Raw genomic sequence first — 20,564 nt, forward strand, 5'->3', positions numbered from 1 at the left:
GTAAAACAGGCTGATCTAAAGTATGATTAAAGTTCAGCCTGATTAATATAAATGTCACTGACAGTTGCTAATATATTGGAAAACCAAAATACTTACCACTGAGTTGATGTCTTTCTGTCCAACAACAGGAGTGCTGGTCCCGAGCCTCAAAGACAGTAAGAAGCAAGCAGAGGGAGAAAAAACAGAACATTTTTCAGAAACTGATTTGATCCTTAATGGCTGTGCAATCATTGTAACATAGAGTTTGCTTATGTTGTTAAATAAAGGCTAGATTTGACATTAATAGATGCCACAGATGTTCTAAAGCTGCCACAAAGCATGAAAAAAAAAAAAAAAAGACGTCTCCGAAAACGTCGGAGCATTTTTGCAAATATGTGATGTCTTGATAAATCGAGCAAATATTTTAAATTTACACAGCTACATTCTTGCCTGAAAATATCTTGAAAGTTTATTTTGTGACCCAGAAAAAGTAATAAGTTTTTCAGCGGCGCTCCTCCGCCATTGCCGCGCTTACAAGTACGCACAGGCTCCGACAACCGTGGCCGACAAATGCGATCCTCCTTTTCCCCAGACTACCCTTTCTGGGTCACAAAATAACCTTTTAAGATATTTTCAGGCGACAATGTATCTATGTAATGCTCAAATATCTACTTAATTTATCAAAATATCACATATTTGCAAAAGTGCTTCCACGTTTTCGGAGAGCTCTGTTATCCACCCCCCACCCCCACCCCTAACGGCTGCACCTCCCGAAGAATTTTGTCTGGGCTCTTATCTCACTTATTTATTTCAAACAATCAACAGAAAATTTCACCACATAGTTTTATGTAAGGTTTTTAAGGCTGTGGTGTTAATTTTTAAGTAAGACGAGCCCAGCGGCAGCAGCAACGCTAGGCTAACACTAACTAGCTAGCAAGATTTTAAACCTGGTGCTAAACTAAGAGAAGCCACAAAATCAGTTTGAATAAGAGTAAACATTTACTCACCAAGTCAGTGTATCAGGTAAAGATCCACAGCAATGACAACAATAATATCTTGAGCTGACGCTTCTCCAGGTTTGCTCAACATATTCCATAAAAAATGCACCGTGAACATGCGGACTGATCCGCGAGGGAGGAGGACGGTAGCCACGTGGCATTTTCAAAACACATCTTTCATCCTTCCGCACTGAGAAGCAAAACTTCCAGCTTACTTAGTTTTTCTAAGTTAAGACAACTCAAATAAATGGAGTTTATCAGCGTTTTTGCATAAAAAGTACTGGTAACTTATTTAAATTGAGTTCTAATAACAAATTGATAAAAATTGAGTTCAGCCTATTTAATATTTTTAATTAAACACAATATTACATTTTACAGTGTAGCCTGCAATCATTTTTTTAAGCTCACCTTCAGACGCTTTCTGTGCTGCTGAAGTAAAATCAAGTTTTGCCTGCTTAGCAGGAGTTGCCGCGGTGGATGATCATGGATGATGAACAAGAATCACTCAGACGTGTTCGTCTATGCTCTCGTGTCAGGTGCTTCATTACTCGCGCTATTAACAGCGGCCGATAGTTTTTTCTCCTCAGGACATAGCTTACATATTACTGTAATATTCTTGTCTGCTTGTTTCAGAAAAGTGAAGAGACAGGAATATGTCCATGTCATAAAACAGCCACTCGCTTCAGCCGAGTCCGACATCTTCTGCCTTAGAATACGACTATCCAGCAAACTGGCGCAAAATGACGTGCACCTGCACTACAACGATGTTAAAGCGTCAGAGTTTACTACTATGTTTAGAAGATAAATTATTGAAATTAAATAGTGATATTCAGCGAGTTTAATTATTTTACAATGTAACGCAAGTACACTGTTAGTAACTGTAATTAAAATACCTAAAAATGAACAGTAATTAGTTACTCTACTTTTTCAGTGGAAAAGTAATTTAATTACAGTAACGCGTTACTTAGTAACGCATTACACCCAACACTGGTGTGCCCACTCTAAAAGCTCACAAATTCTGCTCCCTTTGACAATGGTTAGGTCAGCCTAGATAAATCACGTCCATTAGAGGCAATCGAGCCCGCGGGACAGAGTGACAGAGACAGACAGGAGGGCAAAACAGGAGGGGAAGGAGTGGGAAGGTTTTGACAAATACCAAAGGTGGCCATAACTCTGCTTGTCTTCCTGGGAAATTTTTGCATGCTTTTTTTCCCTTAGAGCTTGATAAGTGTCTCTGAATTAAATGGGTTTTAATTAGCAGTTCCTAAGTGGTGGTAGTCATTAAAAAGTTCATTAGCATATTGCCCGGCTGTTTGGCTGTTTCGATGGGGATGATGGCGCTGCTCTCCGGGGCTTGCTCTGTCTTTTTACCGTGGCAGTAGTGCGTTTGGGTTTAAAGGAGAGGAAGCAGACATTTAAAGAGAGAGTGTGGATTTAAAAAGGAGAGAAAGTACAAGAGAGGGAAAAATCTGATCTGGACACTTTGCACTTGTTTCTCATTTCTTCTGACCTTTCTCACCTCCTCTCATCCTGCACCTTCTCTCTCACTTCTGCATCCTCCCCATTTTGCCCCCATCTCTCTCTCTGTCTCTCTCTGTCTCTCTCACTTTCAGTGGTTAGTTTGTGGTTATGTGGTGATGGAAGTTGATAGCTGGCAGTTGAAGGCTGTTCTGTAGGGGCTTAAGAAGAATCCATCTGTGACTGTGCGGTTGCGGTTTAGTCAGACGGTGCAGACTGGCCTGCTGAGGTGGCGTTACAGAGCGGTACTCGAGATGAAAGCACGGGACATGGACAACAAAAGCCATGATAGTAGCACAGTTATGGAAGCAGATAGTATTTGGTGTCTAGGCTGTTGTTCTTACACTGCTGGAGAAATTGTGTGGAAATGTAGCATGGTTAAGCAAGACAAGTGACTGTATGTGTGCGTGAGGGTGTTTTATGGAGAGACACATGGAGACAAAAAAAAACTTCTTATTTGTTCCTTTACTTTATGGTTGTGGTTCACTCATGTCATAACTGCTGCTGTTTCTTTAATTCATTACTGTAAAATTGTATACAAAAGTACACACAATATTTAGTCTTATTTACTTATTATTAGTCCTATTTTTTAGAGTTTTTTCAGTTTAAAATAATGATATAAAGAATATATAAATAAATACACCAATTGTGCTCACCTTGATAAAAGCTTTGGTCACATTCTCACACAGATAACCAGACCTATCAGCATACACCAGTATCTTTTAGGAGAATGATTAGAGTTTGGAAATGAGGAAACGCGCTGGCTTTCCTCACATGAAGACATGCACAAATTAACCTTCCTTTAATCTCTCTTTCTCACTGCTGAAGATACATGAATGCAAAGACATACTGAGCAAGATAAGTATTGTGAAAGGCATATATTTGCTGTGATTTGAATTGCATATGTGAGTACTGTGAGGGATCAGTAGCTCCAGTTTCCCCTCCAAATCACCTATCCCACATCCTCCTCCTCTTCTTTCTATACCTCTTTAAATCAGGCTTTTCAGCTCTGTTTCGATCTTTACCTTTATTTACACTATCGTTTCCTTATTTGTGCATTACTCTTTCCTTTTTAATCTCCCCCATCTCGCCTTGTTTTCTTTTCCTCCCCCTTTTCTATCCCTCATTTCTTACTGACATCATTCCTTGCCTGTGTGGTAATGCGTAATGTTCTAAAGTTGGCTCGGCCCATGGCAGACTGCTGCCGATACGGACTGATTAACTATAAATTTTGCCTCAGTGACCAGTTACCTCATACAGATCAGACAGACAGAAAGACACATATGTGAGGAGGCTGAGCGAGCAAGTGTGTTTGTGTTATGCTGTGTGTGGGTACAGCCAACATAGATCTGTCCGACTTACCGAGCCTTATTAATACAGCGATGACTGATACTCTCACTTTCAATCCATTGAGCACCCAGTTTAAATATTAAGCTATAACCCAAAGCCAGGCCGGTGACCTGAGCTTTTCCTGTTCTCGAGCCTGTTTGAATGGGAAGCACTTGTGCTCATAATCTTTTGACTAATCCCACAGGAATGTGTCTGTGTGTTTGCGTGTGTGTGTCTTTACTCTCTTTGCTCTTCTTTCACCTGCTAGAGCACAATCAGCTCTGTCAACATCATTAGCTGAGGCATACGGTTTTCACATCAAAGTTAACAACAAGCTAACATTTTGTACATTGAGAGATTTTAACCGGACATTATTGGGACTTTTGCTTAAAGATGTTTGATGTGTTGCTGGTTGTTTTGTGAGTTAAATGATTAATTCATTTAACTCCAAATTGCCACTAGGCGTGAATGTGCGAGTGAGTGCCACTGCGAGTGCGAATGGTTGTCTGTCCCTGTGTGTTGGCCCTGCGACAGACTGGCGACCTGTCCAGGGTGTACCCCGCCTCTCGCCCTATGACAGCTGGGATAGGCTCCAGCGCCCCCCGCGACCCTGAAAAGGATAAGCTGAAGTGAATGGATGGATGGATGATTAATTCATCTATCAAAATGAGTAAGGGGTCCATCAATATTCCTGACCTCTGAAATATTCTCTAATTCATTAAAATGCTCAATTTGAAATGTGAAGTGTCTGACACATCTTTGGATTGTGGGAGGAAGGTGGAGACCTCAGAGGGAAACCCCTGTGAAAATGGGAAGTGTCCAAACTTCACACAGAAATGGCCAGCACTCAAATTATGTGCAATTGGAGATTAACCTATATGTAGCCTAAGTAGCTCTGCAAAATCACAAGAATGCACAAGTATACATAAAACATCCAGCCCTCTTCATAAACCTTTAAACACTAGTGCTGACTATATTTGGCTCCTGCCTCTTAATTTTGGAACATAATTGATTTATTTTCTGTTGAGACAAGGGAGGCAGTGATGAGAACTATGAGCAGACAGCTTGACCTTGGCAGTCGGACTCCACAGCTTTGCTCGGTTGAGCCCAGAGAATGATCTTAAGCTAGTGGTTCGATTGTCGAATCTGAATTATTTTCGACTTTTATCAGACCTTCCATGTGTATTACACCATCATAGCTAATATTTGATGTGTTTCATGATTTACAGTCCTTGCAAAAAAAATAACAAAAAAAGTCCTTTAGTTATTTGCTCGTAATAATGCCTTCCTGCACATGATCATCTGAGAAGATGTTTCCTTTTTTTATGCAAGGATGATTAGGCCATAATCACGCTCTCTATAGATATACTTATCAATCCTTATGATACATGTTTTCTTGTTACTGCTAATCAGAGATGGGCAGTAACGCGTTACTTGTAACGCGTTACTGTAATCTGATTACTTTTTTCAAGTAACGAGTAATGTAAGGGATTACCATTGCAAAAACGGTAATTAGATTACCGTTACTTTCCCGTAGGAACGCTGCGTTACTGCGTTACTAAAACCGTGATTTTTTGCGAGAATGTCTCATGACAGTGACGTAAGCGAGTGCGACGTTCGTGACAACAGCTGTTCACAGATCAACAATGGATAATATATCGAGTGCGGGACAGAGTGTAGCATGCAGCGTTTAAAGCGTGGAAGTACTGACCTTATTTTGAGTTTGATTCCATAAAAAGTGACAAAAACATTAGTGTCCGTTGTGCGTGGGAAAGAAAACTTCTTTTTACAGCGAAAAAAATCCCTAAACTTCCAAGCAAGCAGCGAGTGCACTACGACTGTAATGGGAAATTCACAGAGAAACTCGCGGATTCTTCCACTGACCGCCGCGGCACACCTGCACCAGGGTAAACCTCCGCCTACCCCACTCCTGCTTTACAGGTGAAAATAGAGCAACAGGGCCGCTGAGTCTTTGATTTTATTTATTTTCTGCTGTGTTTTACTTGCATCTATTTGAAAGAGTGAGTGTAAACACAAAAAAATATTTTATTTTATGTGCTGGAATGTGCAGAAAATAGGTTTAAATGTTAAACAAATTTCTTCCAGTCAGAGAATGTTGCATATAATTAAGTTTTTGCTTGATGCATAAAGTTAAAAGATTTAACGTTTTAAAAAGAGACGTTTCCATTTGATTACATTTTGTATGATGGATTATGGAGAAAAAGTAGAATTGGGCTGAAAGATCTATTGCTTTATCACCTATTCAGGTTGTAAATTGTGTTTTTAAAAAGTAACTAAGTAACTAAGTAACTAAGTAATTAATTACTTTTGAAAATAAGTAATCAGTAAAGTAACGGGATTACTTTTTGGGGGAGGTAATCAGTAATTAGTAACTGATTACTTTTTTCAAGTAACTTGACCAACACTGCTGCTAATGCATACACATTGAAAAATATTACTATATCGGCAGCTTCAGGTGCAAGAGGGCACAACCGGATTTCTATAACTATTTTGCAATAGCTTTTTCACTTCCTGTTAACTCGAGAACTTTTAATCATATTTGATGGATTTTATCAGTGAGGAGATCAAACTGATAAGATCCTTGTTTTAACTTACAGTGTTTTTACATAACAATAATCTTGATCTAATATTCTCTATCAGTCAATATTCTCACTGTAATCCTCCTTTTCTTTTCTTTTTTGCTCCATGTAAATTTTTCTTTTAACAAAATCCAGGTTCTGGGACCTTCATTTAGAAACTCCACTGAAGTGTGACAAACACAAAAGAGTAGGAAATCAAGAAGGGAGCAAACACTTTTTCACACCACTGTATGTTTGTCCCGCAATGCAATTTTTTGGTGGCTTTAGGGCAAAAAGATCTGGGGTGTTAAAAAAAACTTTCTATCTTATGACTAATGTAAATATTTGCTTGCACTTAAGATTTATTAAACAGTATACAAAATGAACTACATGCATTCTTTTAGAACCAGCGCAGATTAAGAAACAAGAAAACTAAATGACATAAAAGCTGCATCAGAATGTGCTGGAGTAAAATCTAGATGTGTGACTCCAACAGGAAGCAAAAAACAAAAAACAATGTGACAGTGACCACCAGTCAGCTTTAATAATTGATAAATTGTCAAGAGTTTATAAAAAATTTTGAGAAGAAGCCGACTTTATTACAGTGGTATAACCATCAAAACTCATCTGTGGATTTAACAGTTCGGTATCCCCCCCCCAAAATTTGAAAAGAACACTTATGATTAACATTTAAAAGCTCTAAGCCACAAGCCTAGTTTTGTTATCCTTTTTCTTCAACAACTGCATGATCTGTCACTATAAATTATGAGATCTTTACTTCACAAAGGAGGGTTCAGTGCATCTTAATCCTTTATGCTAAAGGAAGCACTGAAGTACCTTTTCCTGAGCATTTTTAAAAATCGGTCAGCTTTTATAATGACATTACTGAAATAAGGTTACAGGAAACATGAAAGTAAATGCTAAACGTGAGTGAGCCGTTTCAGGAGGAAAAAAAAGAAATCATTGTCGGGAGAGGAAACACGAGATAAGTAATGAAGACAAAAATCAAAACAAGAATTCAACAATATGTGCAGAAATAATTAAAATGTTAAACACTTAAAATAATTAAAAAGAAATTCAAAACCCTGAACTGAAACCCAAACTGTAATATATTCACCAGTAATTCTGAGCCCAGAAAAAGCAAAATGGCAGGAAGATGACTGAAGTAGCTGCTGATTTCCTACAACTTTACTTACACCTATTTCTCACTATTTGTCATGTACACACATGTTATAACTGCAACAAACAAGTATTTGCCATTAGAACTATGAAGTTAAAGTGTTAAATATCATTTCAGTGCTGGATAAGGCTTAATGTTTAACTAATAAGCACATACATTAGAATAAATGCTCCCATCACAATGAACCCACAGTATACACATTAACTTAAAACATTAAATTATGATATTTTAAAACAAGCAACAAAATCAAAATGCTTTTGGAAACTGTAATCTCAGGCTCTTATAAAACCATAAATCTCAGGTTTAAATGGGGAAATGCATTACATGTCTTCACGCTCTGCTATAAGTGATTAAAAATGTACTACAAATTTTTAAAAAAAGAAAGAAATCAAATCATGATTTGGACCCTCCTGATTAATACCTTAATATTAGCAGTTTTAATTGATATCTATAATATTCAAGATGCTTTTTGTATAATAATTTATTAAAAGTCAAAAGTACACATCAACACAACATTAAAAGAGAGCAAAACAAAAATTATTGTGACAGTATCTAAAGACCTCGTGTCTCCATCAGTGTTTTTCAGGGATGTCCTGTGGGTCATCAGGCCTCAGCTGTTTCTGTGGAGCAAATCAGAAATGGATCAGCTGCTGGATGGATCAGTTAAATTGTAAATAAAGACAATGTTTACAATAATCAGCACAACAGTTCATGATCAAAGCCCTTTAAACAATTTGTGACATTTTAATATTTACCCAGTGTGGTTATTTTTTTTCATCTTGAGTGCCATTAAGTTCATCATCATGTTTTTTCACCACCTCAAGATGTTCCGAAACATCTAAAAACACAGTATTTGTATTTGTTATACATTTACTGTTAGTGTTTGTATTGAGAAGATTCCTAATACTAACATCAATACTTTATTCTGTTTACCTGGCAGTGAGCAGGCCTCCGGCTTAAGTGAGTGTTCAATGGATTCCTTCATGGTTTTCTCCAGTGTCCTCAGGACAGTTTCCTAATTTATCATCAAAAACTATTAAATCCAAGAATAACTGGACAAGATATAAATTATTGGTTTCATATGTGTTTCAGTGTCGCTTCGGAATTTTTGTACATCTCTCCAAAATCTAGAGAACACATTCATATAATCTGTTTCATCATATTTCATATTAAATTCATATATAATTGTAACAAACCTTCAAATCGTTCAATTGCTCCAACATGACATATTTTGCCTCCTCAAACATGTCCATCTTTGAGTGCACATGTCTCTCAATAGTGTCCCTCATGTTCTTCAGGGTGCCTTTTCCTGTAAATGCTGCTGCTTCTACAAGGAAACAATAATTTTTATCCACAGTTGAATAGAAATACCTTAATTCATGTCTTTCTTACCTTTATAGCATTCTTTCATGTTGTCCTTGATTGTCTCTGTCAAACTGTTGTAGATCAGTTTCTTTCGTGTGAGGATTGTTTTGTTGAGCTTTGTCTTCATTTTTTTCCCCTTAGAAACATGAAATATGGATTAGCATTGTTTAACAAAACATTAAGGTAAATTAAGTACAGGTTGACTTTTTAATGATTTTCTAATAACAGATAAGCTAACAGGTTCATGAATAGGGAAGTTCTTTTACCTCTGTCTGGAGAAATGTCAGTTGCAGTTCGACATCTTTGTACTTTTCAATCAATGAATCAGTGCTGAGTGAAAATGCATCAATGGCTCCATTGAAATGTCCACATTTTATGTTGTTTCTGAATGGGGCAAAGATGTGGTTAATAATGGCAGTATTAGCAAGTTTATGATATAGTGTGATTTGGATACATGTATTCTTGTATATATTGGTGCTGTTCAGAATTCGATTATTCTCACGGGAAGGTATCTCTGAATTTTTCATCAATGCTTTCAGTCAAATAAGACGCTAATATCATGTTGAGGTTTTTAGGTTTTCCTTTCTTTGGTTTCTGGATGCCATCATTCCTAACTGCAGACTTTAGTGTCATGTGAAAAGCTCTGTTTGTTTTTTTCTGAAACAAAACAGAATTTTTACAATTTTTTTAAAACATGGTCACAAAGTGTCCTGAGGTTTTGATCTAATTGTAATAAGAATACATACACTGGGATGTAAGAAGGACTTTAGTTTTTTTTCACATGATTTTTTGGATTTTTCAACCCCCTCCCGTAGGCATTGTTCAAAAACTTTTATAATGTCTTCAATTGCTTTTTTGACTCGATTAAGTTGGATGCTCAAGTTTTGCTCAAGGACTGCACACACATCGTTTTTTTGTTCAACCTGAAAAAAAAGAAAGATCATTATTTAAAGCAGGAAAACATCACATATTGGCTCTTTACTCATTCACGATGTTTGAGGGGGTGTTGACAAACCCAAGTTTTTAACATTAAGCTCATGCATAAGTTCAGTCAGATAGGTCTGTATTTATTCATCTGCCTCTAAATAAATAATATTCAGTTCTTCCAAATGATCTCTCCTTACTCAATCACTAATAATATATTACCACATATAGATTTATGATGTCCAATATCCCACATTTTCAGTGAATGTGAGGATACCTTACAATACACGCTTTAGTGGCTATGAACATTTTTTGTGTGTATTTTTTATGTATTTTTATGACCTTTAAGAAGACTATGAATGGCTTTATTGCCTGATCTTACCACTTCTCCACTTCTGGCCCCTTGAATCAAAGACAGAATCCCATAAGCTCCAGACACATAGTTTGAGGTCTCTGAATGAGCATCATTCAGATTTTTCAAAATTTCCTTGAGTTTCAGTATTTCTGTAAAGAATTGAAAAAGAAATATAAATCTGAGCAATACATTTTCTGTTACACAAAAACATACCATCACGGGTAGTGACCTCACCTACCATTGACATCTGGATTTACATTCTCCCCTTTGAGGAATTCTGTGGAGCTCACTGTGAAGACTTGGAAACAATCCTCACTGAAGTGATTCTGAGAACATTTTTGTTAGTCAGTTTTTATTTTTTTGGGTAGTTTTAGAAGATAATTGTTTTAGATTTTGATGTCAGATTGTAAATTTACCGTAATCGTTTTCCGCTTTTTGAATTCCTTCATCACTGCATTCTTGACTTTGTTTCTTTTAGAAAGGAAAGAAAAATGGGATATAAAAGTAATTTATTATTAGTATTGCAATGGAAAATTTCTATTTTTCTTATTTAAGGTGTAAGCACTTGTGTGCATAGTTGTGGCACCGTAATGAAAACTTCCACTGAACAGTCTAAAACTAGAGGAACCTGAAATTCCACCAACATGTGAACTTCTCAACCAGAGGAGAGAACTACCTGGATAAAGCTTACACCAACATGCGCGGGGCCTACAAGACAGCTGTGCGCCCGCACATCGGCTCATCTGACCATGCCACTGTGATGCTGCTGCCCACGTACGCAATACTGCTGAAACGCTTAAAACCAGCAAGAAAAACCATCAGAGTCTGGCCAACTGGGGCTGTCTCAGCGCTTCATGTTTAAAGAGGGAGCCACCCAAAATGGGTTCTTGGACCTGGACGAGTTCACTGAATCTCTGATCTGCTACATCAGTAGGTGCACAAAAGATGTAAGTATCTCCAGAAAAATCAGTTAGTTTCACTGCAGCGGTACGTGCATGTCTGAGAGAGCGTGATGCTGCTTTCCAGTCTGGAGAACAGCTCTCAGAACAGCCAGAGCCAACCTCTCTCGCGCTATCCGACAAGCAAAGCGTGCACATGCACAAAAGATCCAGGGGCAGGGCATTCAGGCCATCACACAGTACAAGCCTGTACCAAGCAGCTGTGATGGAGATGCCACACTTCCTGAAGAGCTGAACAAGTTCTACGCACGGTTTGATGCCCTGAACAACACACAAGCAAAGAAAGCCACGCCCCCCACCACCGACCAGACCATCTCTCTGCCGATGTGAGGAGATTTCTCACCAAGGTCAACCCACGAAAAGCTGCTGGACCAGACAACATCCCAGGTCGCTTGCTGAGAGACTGCGCTGATCAGCTGGTCTTCACAGACATTTTCAACTCATCACTGAACCAGATGATCATCCCAGCATGCTGTAAGTCCACCACCATCATCCCGGTGCCAAAGAAATCCTCTGTATCCTGCCTGAATGATTACCGTTCCATCGCCCTGACCCCCATCATTATGAAGTGCTTTGAGAGACTTGTCATGGCACATGTGAAGAGCAACCTCCCCTACTCACTGGACCCGCTGCAGTTTGCATACCGGCCGAACAGATCGACCAAGGATGCTATTTTCACTGCACTTCACCTCTACGTCTCCCACCTGGACAAGAAAGACACCAATGTCAGAATGATGTTCATAGACTTTAGCTCAGCATTCAACACCATTATCCCCCCAAAACTGTTTGACAAACTCAGCAAGTTGGGACTGAGCACCTCTGTCTGCAACTGGATACTAGATTTCCTGTCAGAGAGGCCTCAGTCCGTCCAAATCTGCAACAACATCACCAGCAGGAGCTCCTCAGGGCTGAGTTCTCAGCCCTCTGTTGTTCACCCTCCTGACACATGACTGCACATCTCACACATCTCAGATGACCTCACCTGGACCACTAACACCACCTCCATCACCAAAAAGGCCCAGCAGCGCCTCCAATTCCTGAGACGCCTAAAGGGGGCCAACCTCCCTCCTCCCACCCTCACCATGTTCTACAGGAGCATCATAGAGAGTGTTCTGACCAGCTGCATCCCTGTTTGGTTTGGAAACTGCAAAGTTGGCGACCTCAGCCAGCTACATCGGATCTTCAAAGAAGCTGCAAAGTCATTGGAACTTCTCTCTCTCTGCTACAGGGCATCTTTCACAAACACTGCATGAGTAAGGCCTCCTGCATAGTGCTTGACTTTTCCCACCCCTCACATAGACTCTTTTCCCTCCTCCCATCCGGCAGATGTTATCGCAGCATTGGGGCCTCATCCTCCAGACTGTGAGGATCCCACAAGCCATCACTCTCCTGAACTCACTACCAGCTCCCCCACTCCCCCTCACCACACACACCCACACAAGCCACTAACTGACTCTATTGGACCCCACATATAAGGTTTATATTGTTGATTGTCATTTATGCTTAGAAATATATACTCATATATGCTTAGAGTTTTAGAATCGATTGCATAATAATAGAGGTTTCATCCGAAGTAGTCTGTAGCGACTCTGTGTGCCTTCCAGAGTGTTCTGGCATGCACACAAGACTTAAGGTCATGAGAGAGGTTATACCTTCTCTTACTGATTTATACTATAGGAGGACACCTACTCTGTATCTGTTTTATTATAAGTGCCTTTTGTTTAGATGAACTGCTGGACTTCCAGGCCAGTAGATTTTGGGGAGTCGTTCACAGGGTCATATCCCCCCCCCCCCACACACACACACATTACGCACAGACTGGTACTCTTTGTTTACATGTACGCCTATGTAAGATATCATATGTTAATGAACCTATGCATATTCATGTAACCTCAATAAAGAGCAGTGTTACGAGGGAACAGACGAGAGCGACTGGGGTCATCCGAAGGAACAGCTATTTGTTTGTGCACGCACAGGTACAGGTAGCAATGAATTAAACTACTAACTCTTTTGCACTACGCCCACACCTACACGGGTATTTTTGAAAACGCAGCTGTTTGGTCCACACGTAAACGTCGTTTCGAATCACCGAAAACTGAGATTTTTTGAAAACTCCTTTTTTGCGTTTACGTGTGGACGAGGAATACAGAGTTCGTCAAAGGTATGTGCCTTTTTTCACATCACGCTGTGCGCCACGTTATTGTTTACATTAGATGAATTGCAGAATGGCAGATAGAGACAAAATACTGTTACTGTTAATCTGACTATCTGCCGGTTTTACACGCTTACATATACACACACAGTTACTGTCCCTCCATTTAGAAAGGCAGAAGCGTCACGGTGTAATTATTTTACGTGTAGTTGTTTTTTCCTGTGTAATAATATTCAACATTGCTATACATTTTCCAAAAATGCCTCTCTGTGCAAAATGGGTTCAAAAACATAAACAGCTGTGGGATACTGTTTGTCCGTGATTTGAACCGGGGGAACAAATCGAGGATCAGCCTTATGTTATTGTATCCCGCTGTAACTTTACTGTATAAAGAGCTAACATCTCCAAAATGTCAGGAGTAGTTAGTCATCATGAGAAGTATTTGCGAACTAAAACTCAAGAATGTGGGATACTGTTTGTCTGTGATTTGGAGAGTCCAGCGCGTGCTCCTGACGCAGGGAAAAGCAATTCTGCAGGGGAGACCTACCTTGGCACTTGTGCAGGTGAAACCAAAGGGAAGATATGCTTCACCATATTTTCTAGTCTTTGGCTTAGAATGAAGTTGGTTTGGAAACATATTCAGCGATGCTTCATCTCCTGCTTTGCGTTTGTGTAGGCGCCCCGTGCTAGTGGTGTCCAAGCGTCCCCCCCTGCAATGGCTCTGCGTCCCCCCTAGGGGGCGGGCCCCACACTTTGGGAAGGTCTGTGCTAGACAGACCCATCACCACATACCACTGCCTTCGTAAATACAGATGCTGCTCTATGGACAATCCTACTCTCAGGAATCCTGCTAATGTTGATCACTTTATTTCTCTTCTGGACAGAACATCATGAACCCCCCCACCACCACCTGTCCTTGTTGGAGGACACTGTTAATGAAGCAGTTTCTGGGCTTAAGTTATTTGCAGCTAACTTTTCTGCAGACTTTGTTAATTAAATTTCCACAACAGTATTTATGTAATGAGAAACCTGTTAAAATACATACATACATACACTTTTTAATTCATAACTTTTCTAATATATTTTTTAAGAAAAATATTCATCATATATTGTTTATTAGATGAAAAGAAGCAATCCATTCTTGTTTTTCCTGACCTGTAATACTGTAAGTAAGAGTTCTTAAATGAATGTCATTTCTATGCAAGTGTGGCCTATTGCAATGGGAGACCTTAGCTTCTGTTGTAATGGACATCCACACTCTTGAAATAACTAAATAGTGAAGTGTATGGTCACCATGTGCATCTGTGCCAAACTTTCTTTGTAATTTGAATTTTTTGCATATTTGACTTACAGATCATCTGGTTTTTCATGATCTGACTTGGTGCAGATAAAATGAATTTGCTGACACTCGCCACCATTTCCCAGCAGGCTACTGGCATCTTCCAGGATCTCCCAGGCTTCTCTTTCTGATGCTGCTCGATTCATTTCAGTAACAATCCACACTGTAGAACAACTGGCAATAAACTGAAAAGGAAATAAAAGTATATAAATTATAAATAAAAAATGCTTTGAAGAAAGATGACATGACTTCTCTGAATTACCTCTTTCCACATTTGATCTCTGCTTCTGTTAGTGTCACCATTTCCAGGAAGGTCCACGAGTGTGACGTGATCAAGAAAATCACTGTCTGGCACTTTGACAGTCACACACTTCACAAGCGGCCAGTACCACCTCTTTACTTCTTCTGTCTCATTTGACTCACTTCTTGTATATTTCACAAATTTTTCAGACAGCCTTTCAGCCTGCAAAAAGTAATGGGATGAATAAAAGAAAATGTATTGTATGTGCTCATAACATAAGTTTTATTGCATGAAAAAGAAGACAGGAAATCAAAGTAAGAAATCCATCCATCCATCCATCCATCTTCTTCCGCTTATCCAGGACCAGACCGCGGGGGCAGCAGCCCAAGCAGAGAAGCCAAGACCTCCCTCTCCCTAGCCACCTCCTCTAGTTTGTCCGGAGGAACACCAAGGCGTTCCCAGGCCAGCCGAGAGATATAATATCCTGAGGAGTATGCCCCCTCACATATACTAATGTGCCACAAACAGGACTTTAATATCACCAACTATTCCCATTTTATTACGGTGTATCCATATAAATAGCTCCCCATGTACACTCACTGAAGCAAGAGCAATTGCATTAGCCTGTGAATTACTAGCATAGACATATTGCAGACATACATCTGCTTCACCAGTTCTTTTTCTCTGTCTGCACTTTCCAAGTAGGGAGGCATTACATAGCATGGACATCAGGTTCCTACTGAAAAGATAGAGCATCAGCATAGCTTGCCGCCACTGTAGTGACTTCCTACTGCTCTCTATGTCATGTTCATAAGCCACACACTAACCATCCTTGCATCTCACCCAAACTGGGGTCTGATGTTCTAGAAAAAGAAGTCAAGTTTGAAGAAGTTCATGTTGGTCTGGTCTTGGCATTACATAGCGTGGACATCTTCCTACTGCAAAGTTGCAGCATCAGGGTAGCTTAACGCTGCTTGGGTAACTATTGACTGCTCACTATGTGATGTTCATAAGCCACACACTGCTATGTATCTCACCAAATATATGCAAATATAATATATGCTTTATAATGCAAGTATTCCTTTGTTCTAGAAGAAGAACCAGATTTTATTTTGGTCTGTATTACTGCACACTTACTGTGTCACTTTTCAAAATTTTTATCTTGGATGTTCGAAACTCTGGAATATCTATGAAATATTTGTTGTCCATGAGGCTGTGAGTGGATCTTTCTTTCCACTCTTCTCCATACAGCGCTGATAACTTTCCATCAGGATCAAGTGAATCATCATCACCACCATCATCATCATCGTCGTCATTGTCTTCAAGAGCCTGTTTTAGTGACTGCACCTCATCTTCCCAATCCTAAAAAAATAAATAAAATGGCATCTTAATTTTAGTAGTTTTTGGAGCTACATTGTAACACATTACTTCAAGAATCACCATATTCATATTTCATTCTACCTCTTTTGTAATGAACTCGATGTGTGCCTCATACTTTGATCCATTGGTAGCCTCCACCTTTATCATCACTGAGGTACATGCACTGACACTTCCTGAAGGCAACAGGCCCTCATTATTTATGATGGCATTGATTAAAGAGCTCTTTCCAGCCCCGGTTTTACCAAAGACACCAACCAGGTGCCTTTTTTCTGTCTCCAAATTCTTGATTTTATCCCTGTTGAAAGAGTTTAAATATGGATTAACGGATCCATTCTCAGAGACAAACTGAAAATGTGGCAAAATCAGAAAGATTTGTTTTTGAAAAACTTGTTGAAAAAATTACTTAGAATGTTTAGACTTGATATTTTTAATTTAACGTTTCTGAAGACTACATATGTGTAAAACATGACCAATTAACCAGTGCTACTGATCACCTCTGAAAAGTGAGATGATGGTTTCTGCAACCATTCACCTTAATACTGGAATGAGCTGAATCACAGCTCCATGTCGAGCTCTGACGGAGTTCAAATCTTTGGTATCTTTATTATACCACATTACAGCAAAATGTTCCTCCAACTGTTTCTAGCTTCTTTTAAAAAACCCTTCCAAACCTTTTTGAGACATGCTGACATCAAATACAAAATGCTCTATTTTTTTCTTAAAATAGTGCATTTTCTCAGCTTAAGAATTTAATATATTTTTGTGTTTTATTGTCAATACAATATCAGAGTAAGAGATTTCATTAATGATGCTTTTATTTTCACTTTACGGACTGTCCCAACTTTCTTGGAATTGGTTGGAACAACATCCAACAAAAATAGGGAATCTTTATTACTTACTTTAGGAAAGCGCTGAGCTTGTCACGGCCATGTAGTCCTTCACTGACACATCTCATTATGTTTTTGACATCAGACAGTATTTCTGTTTCTGTCAGAGTAAAAAAACCCAAAACAACCCCCCCCCCCAAAAAAAAAACTAATAACTAGGAACCAGGAACCAGTACAATGCAAAATGTGGCCCACTGATATGCAAAGCAGGAAAAATTGTGGGAATTTTTGAAGTTCATACTATAGTTATTATTTTGAAAAAAATGCACATTAGAATTTTTCATTATTCATATTTATATATGTACCTGACTGTGATCCTGCTGCACAATTGTATTGTTTTTTAAGAGGTGGTTGCCATTTTCTGGACTCACTCTGAAGATGATCTGACTTTCTCTTTCCTTTTTGGATTTAGAAAAAGAAAAGAATTTCTCTCAAGATCGAAACTTCTGATAACACACGTAAACATTTTTGTTTATCATCAGAAACCACAACACACTTTTCTAAACCAGATTTTTCATTCCAATTTCAAATCTGCTTTCAATTTGTTTTCCTTCCCATCAACTTTTTGAATTATGAGTAATACTACTTTGCAATGGACTTGCATACAGTTTTTATTAAACTTAAAAAGTTTCGCCAGCACTGACCTGGGGGATCCAATTGGTTATCCGCCAAGACACTGGATGATCCTCGACCCAAATTATAACTGTTACTGGTGCCGACTGCAGCCCCATAACCATCAGACGACATCTGAGACTGAAAGGCTTCAAAAACAAGAAATGTCTTCAAAGGCCTCGTCTCTCTGAACGCCACAGAACTGACAGTTTGGACTGGTTTTTTTCGAAGGTGTGGCTCTAAACTTTTCAACTGTAAAACAGACTGTTTCAGTTTAAGTGTTGTTTTCAATGAATTGCATGCTCAAAAAAAGTTTTTTTAATTTATTTTTTATTCCCATTTCTTCTTGTTGCATGTTGAAGCTCTACTTGGAACCTTGTTAAGATCCAACCATGCAAAACAGGATTTTTTCGCCATTTCTCAAGTGATTTTAAGCTTTTTATCAGGACTGTACAATTTCCTTCAGTGTACAATTTGTATATATTCTTAAGGTCTGTGGTAAGTGGGCGACACTGTGCTTTCGTCGTGAATAAACCACACATGTAACCGAAATTGTCTAGATGATTAATACAATTTCTAGGCATGGTAACAAGTGAAATCAATCGCAATTAATGCCGTCTGTAACATAAAACACAGGGAACTGTTGTTAAATCTGGTAACATGCTTAGGCTAATTATAACAACTATCGTGCAATAGATAACTAGCTTCACCATAAAAACAGTATGTGCTAGAAAAAACTAAACACGGATTTGAAATTACCATTAAAAACATTACAAAACTTATCTCTGATGATTTTTACCTGTATAATGGAGTTTAAATGCTGCAGAAATACTACTGTAAAAATAAATAAATTAGATGTAATAAAATGAGAATGACAGACATTTTTCTCACCTCTTTCACTTATGGATGGCAAATCCTGAGGATGAATAGAAATATCTGACTTTTATATTTGAAATTAAACTACTATAGTTGTACATGTATGCATAATTGAATGTATACAGGAAATCATAGCACCTGTATAGAAACACATTGCTCTTTAACAAACTTAAAAAAAACAAAAAACCTTTCACATGCACTTTTTACAGTGTGCAAACCATGTACAAATAAGTATATGGACTTACGTTCTCCATTAGTACAACAATGAAAAAATGGAAAGCTTTCATATTCTTGCCTCTCGGCAAACATGATCCCATGAGTCAATATTTCTGCTTCATTCAGCACCAGTGACACAGACCTAGAGACCAGTTGGTAACCCCCCATCCCTGGCAACCACCAGCCGCTAGGGAAAAATGTGTACACAAACATCAGCCAGTTACATCAGTTTAGTGGTTGGTTTTAGGTTGCCAACTGGTCTCTTGGCTTGTGTGACCGAGGCTTTACTTTGACTCAGGTCACCTTAGTTTATATGCATGACAAATGAAGGCATGCTGGTTCATTATCTGAAATTCAATAATCCTTAGCTGATCCAAATCAGCTGTTTCTTTAGGCTCTTGTTTGCAGAGCAGGTAAGGCTAAGTGCAAATCAATGTAAAATGTTTACTTTAAAAATGTAAGTTACAGTACAGACACTGAAAGAAATGCCATGAAACTGTTTTTGACTTACTTGACCAGAAGTATTGACTGCTTCTTTTTGTGGTTGAGTTGTATTTTTCTCTTCCTAACATAATGAAAACATTGCAAATCCATATTGGCAAAAAATGAAAGAACTTTTGTGAATAATATTGCTATCATAGACACACTGATAGTTAAAGTAGTTTGTGCACCATAATAATTCTACAACAAATTCATCTGTAAACTTTAACATGAGTGAGGTTTTTCAGACAAAAAGGAAAGAAATCTTAAAGCATTTAATTACCTTTAACAGCTTTAGTTTATCCTTGAATTTCACTCTAGGTCCAGCTTTTGTGATCAATTGATCAATTTCCTGATCATCAAGATGATACAGACTTTCCTCATCAATTTCTTGAGCTGTAATTAAGTTAAATAGCAGAAATAACAATTATTTATAAAATTACTTCAGAAACACTTTTTTAAAGGAGTTCTGCATTGATGTATGATTTGAACACATTTAATTCTCTTTTATTTTAAGCAACTATCACTTTCCAGTCTTAGGACATCTTCTCTTGCTTACACATTTTGTCTAGTAAATGTGAAAACCGCAAGTGCTTTTCTACTCTAAGCATAGACAACATTCAAAACTGATCATGCTATAGTACAGAAAAGCATTTAAATGTGTATTAATAGGTTTTATTTTTCAGAGTTAACAAAACGTATAAATATCAGTATCTGTAGCCATCACTGATGCACAGTAATAATTTACCTTCAAATGCCTCAATCCAGTCACTTAGTTTCCATTCAGTCAGTTTGTTTCGCACAAAATCATCCATGACCAAGAATAGAAGCTGAAAGATAAATTGTAATTTCTGATCCTGTCAACGTGAACGAGCGGACTCAAGCGCAGAACTAAGGTTTCAATTAAAGAGTTTATTTACAGTGACACCAGGCGCTATAAACAACAGTGCAGGGCAATTAGTGCTCCCAGGAGTCCAGGGAAAAATGAACACGTCCAAAACTCCTCTTCTCAATCGCCAGTCACTCACACGTCCTCTTTTGTACGATACACGACGTCCACATACGAATATCCAAACTCACGACAAAGACAAGGGAAATAGGGAACCGTCCAGTAGGGTCTGTACACGGGAAGAGAACACGACATCCACAGAAACACGAGAGCCACGACCCAGCGACAAGTAACACAGAGCCGCCA

General features: G+C 38.6%; 1 protein-coding gene across 2 annotated transcripts; it reads right to left on the reverse strand.

Moving 5' to 3' along the window:
- Positions 1–7,202: 7,202 nt before the first annotated feature.
- Positions 7,203–20,532, reverse strand: LOC102082475 (nuclear GTPase SLIP-GC). 2 transcript variants are annotated; one of them, XM_013274301.3, is made up of 23 exons: positions 20,290–20,532; positions 20,118–20,199; positions 19,653–19,765; positions 19,401–19,454; positions 18,689–18,713; positions 17,830–17,946; positions 17,491–17,583; positions 17,198–17,285; positions 16,380–16,593; positions 16,056–16,280; positions 14,940–15,140; positions 14,690–14,862; positions 10,644–10,698; positions 10,466–10,553; positions 10,255–10,376; positions 9,695–9,871; positions 9,451–9,605; positions 9,215–9,332; positions 8,976–9,084; positions 8,780–8,910; positions 8,517–8,598; positions 8,339–8,421; positions 7,203–8,203 (listed from the first exon to the last, which is right to left on the reverse strand). In XM_013274301.3, the coding sequence occupies exons 2-22, from the start codon at positions 20,182–20,184 to the stop codon at positions 8,348–8,350; spliced, it is 2,481 nt and encodes an 826-aa protein (XP_013129755.1). In that variant the 5' UTR covers positions 20,185–20,199; positions 20,290–20,532; the 3' UTR covers positions 7,203–8,203; positions 8,339–8,347. The 2 variants fall into 2 exon arrangements, with proteins under 2 accessions (XP_013129755.1, XP_019211213.1); XM_019355668.2 differs by lacking the exon at positions 17,830–17,946 and having other exon boundaries at positions 20,118–20,532.
- Between the last annotated feature and the right edge of the window lie 32 nt (positions 20,533–20,564).

The sequence above is a fragment of the Oreochromis niloticus genome, linkage group LG4 (genome assembly GCF_001858045.2).
Source record: "Oreochromis niloticus isolate F11D_XX linkage group LG4, O_niloticus_UMD_NMBU, whole genome shotgun sequence".
Taxonomy (NCBI): Eukaryota; Metazoa; Chordata; class Actinopteri; order Cichliformes; family Cichlidae; genus Oreochromis; species Oreochromis niloticus.

Coding starts and splice junctions, on each gene's coding strand:
- LOC102082475 (XM_013274301.3), bottom strand. CDS start 20,184: ATGGATGATTTTGTGCGAAACAAACTGACTGAATGGAAACTAAGTGAC. Junction 19,766..20,117: donor CTGGATTGAGGCATTTGAAG/GTAAATTATTAC, acceptor ACTTAATTACAG/CTCAAGAAATTGATGAGGAA. Junction 9,333..9,450: donor AAATTCAGAGATACCTTCCC/GTGAGAATAATC, acceptor TGCCCCATTCAG/AAACAACATAAAATGTGGAC.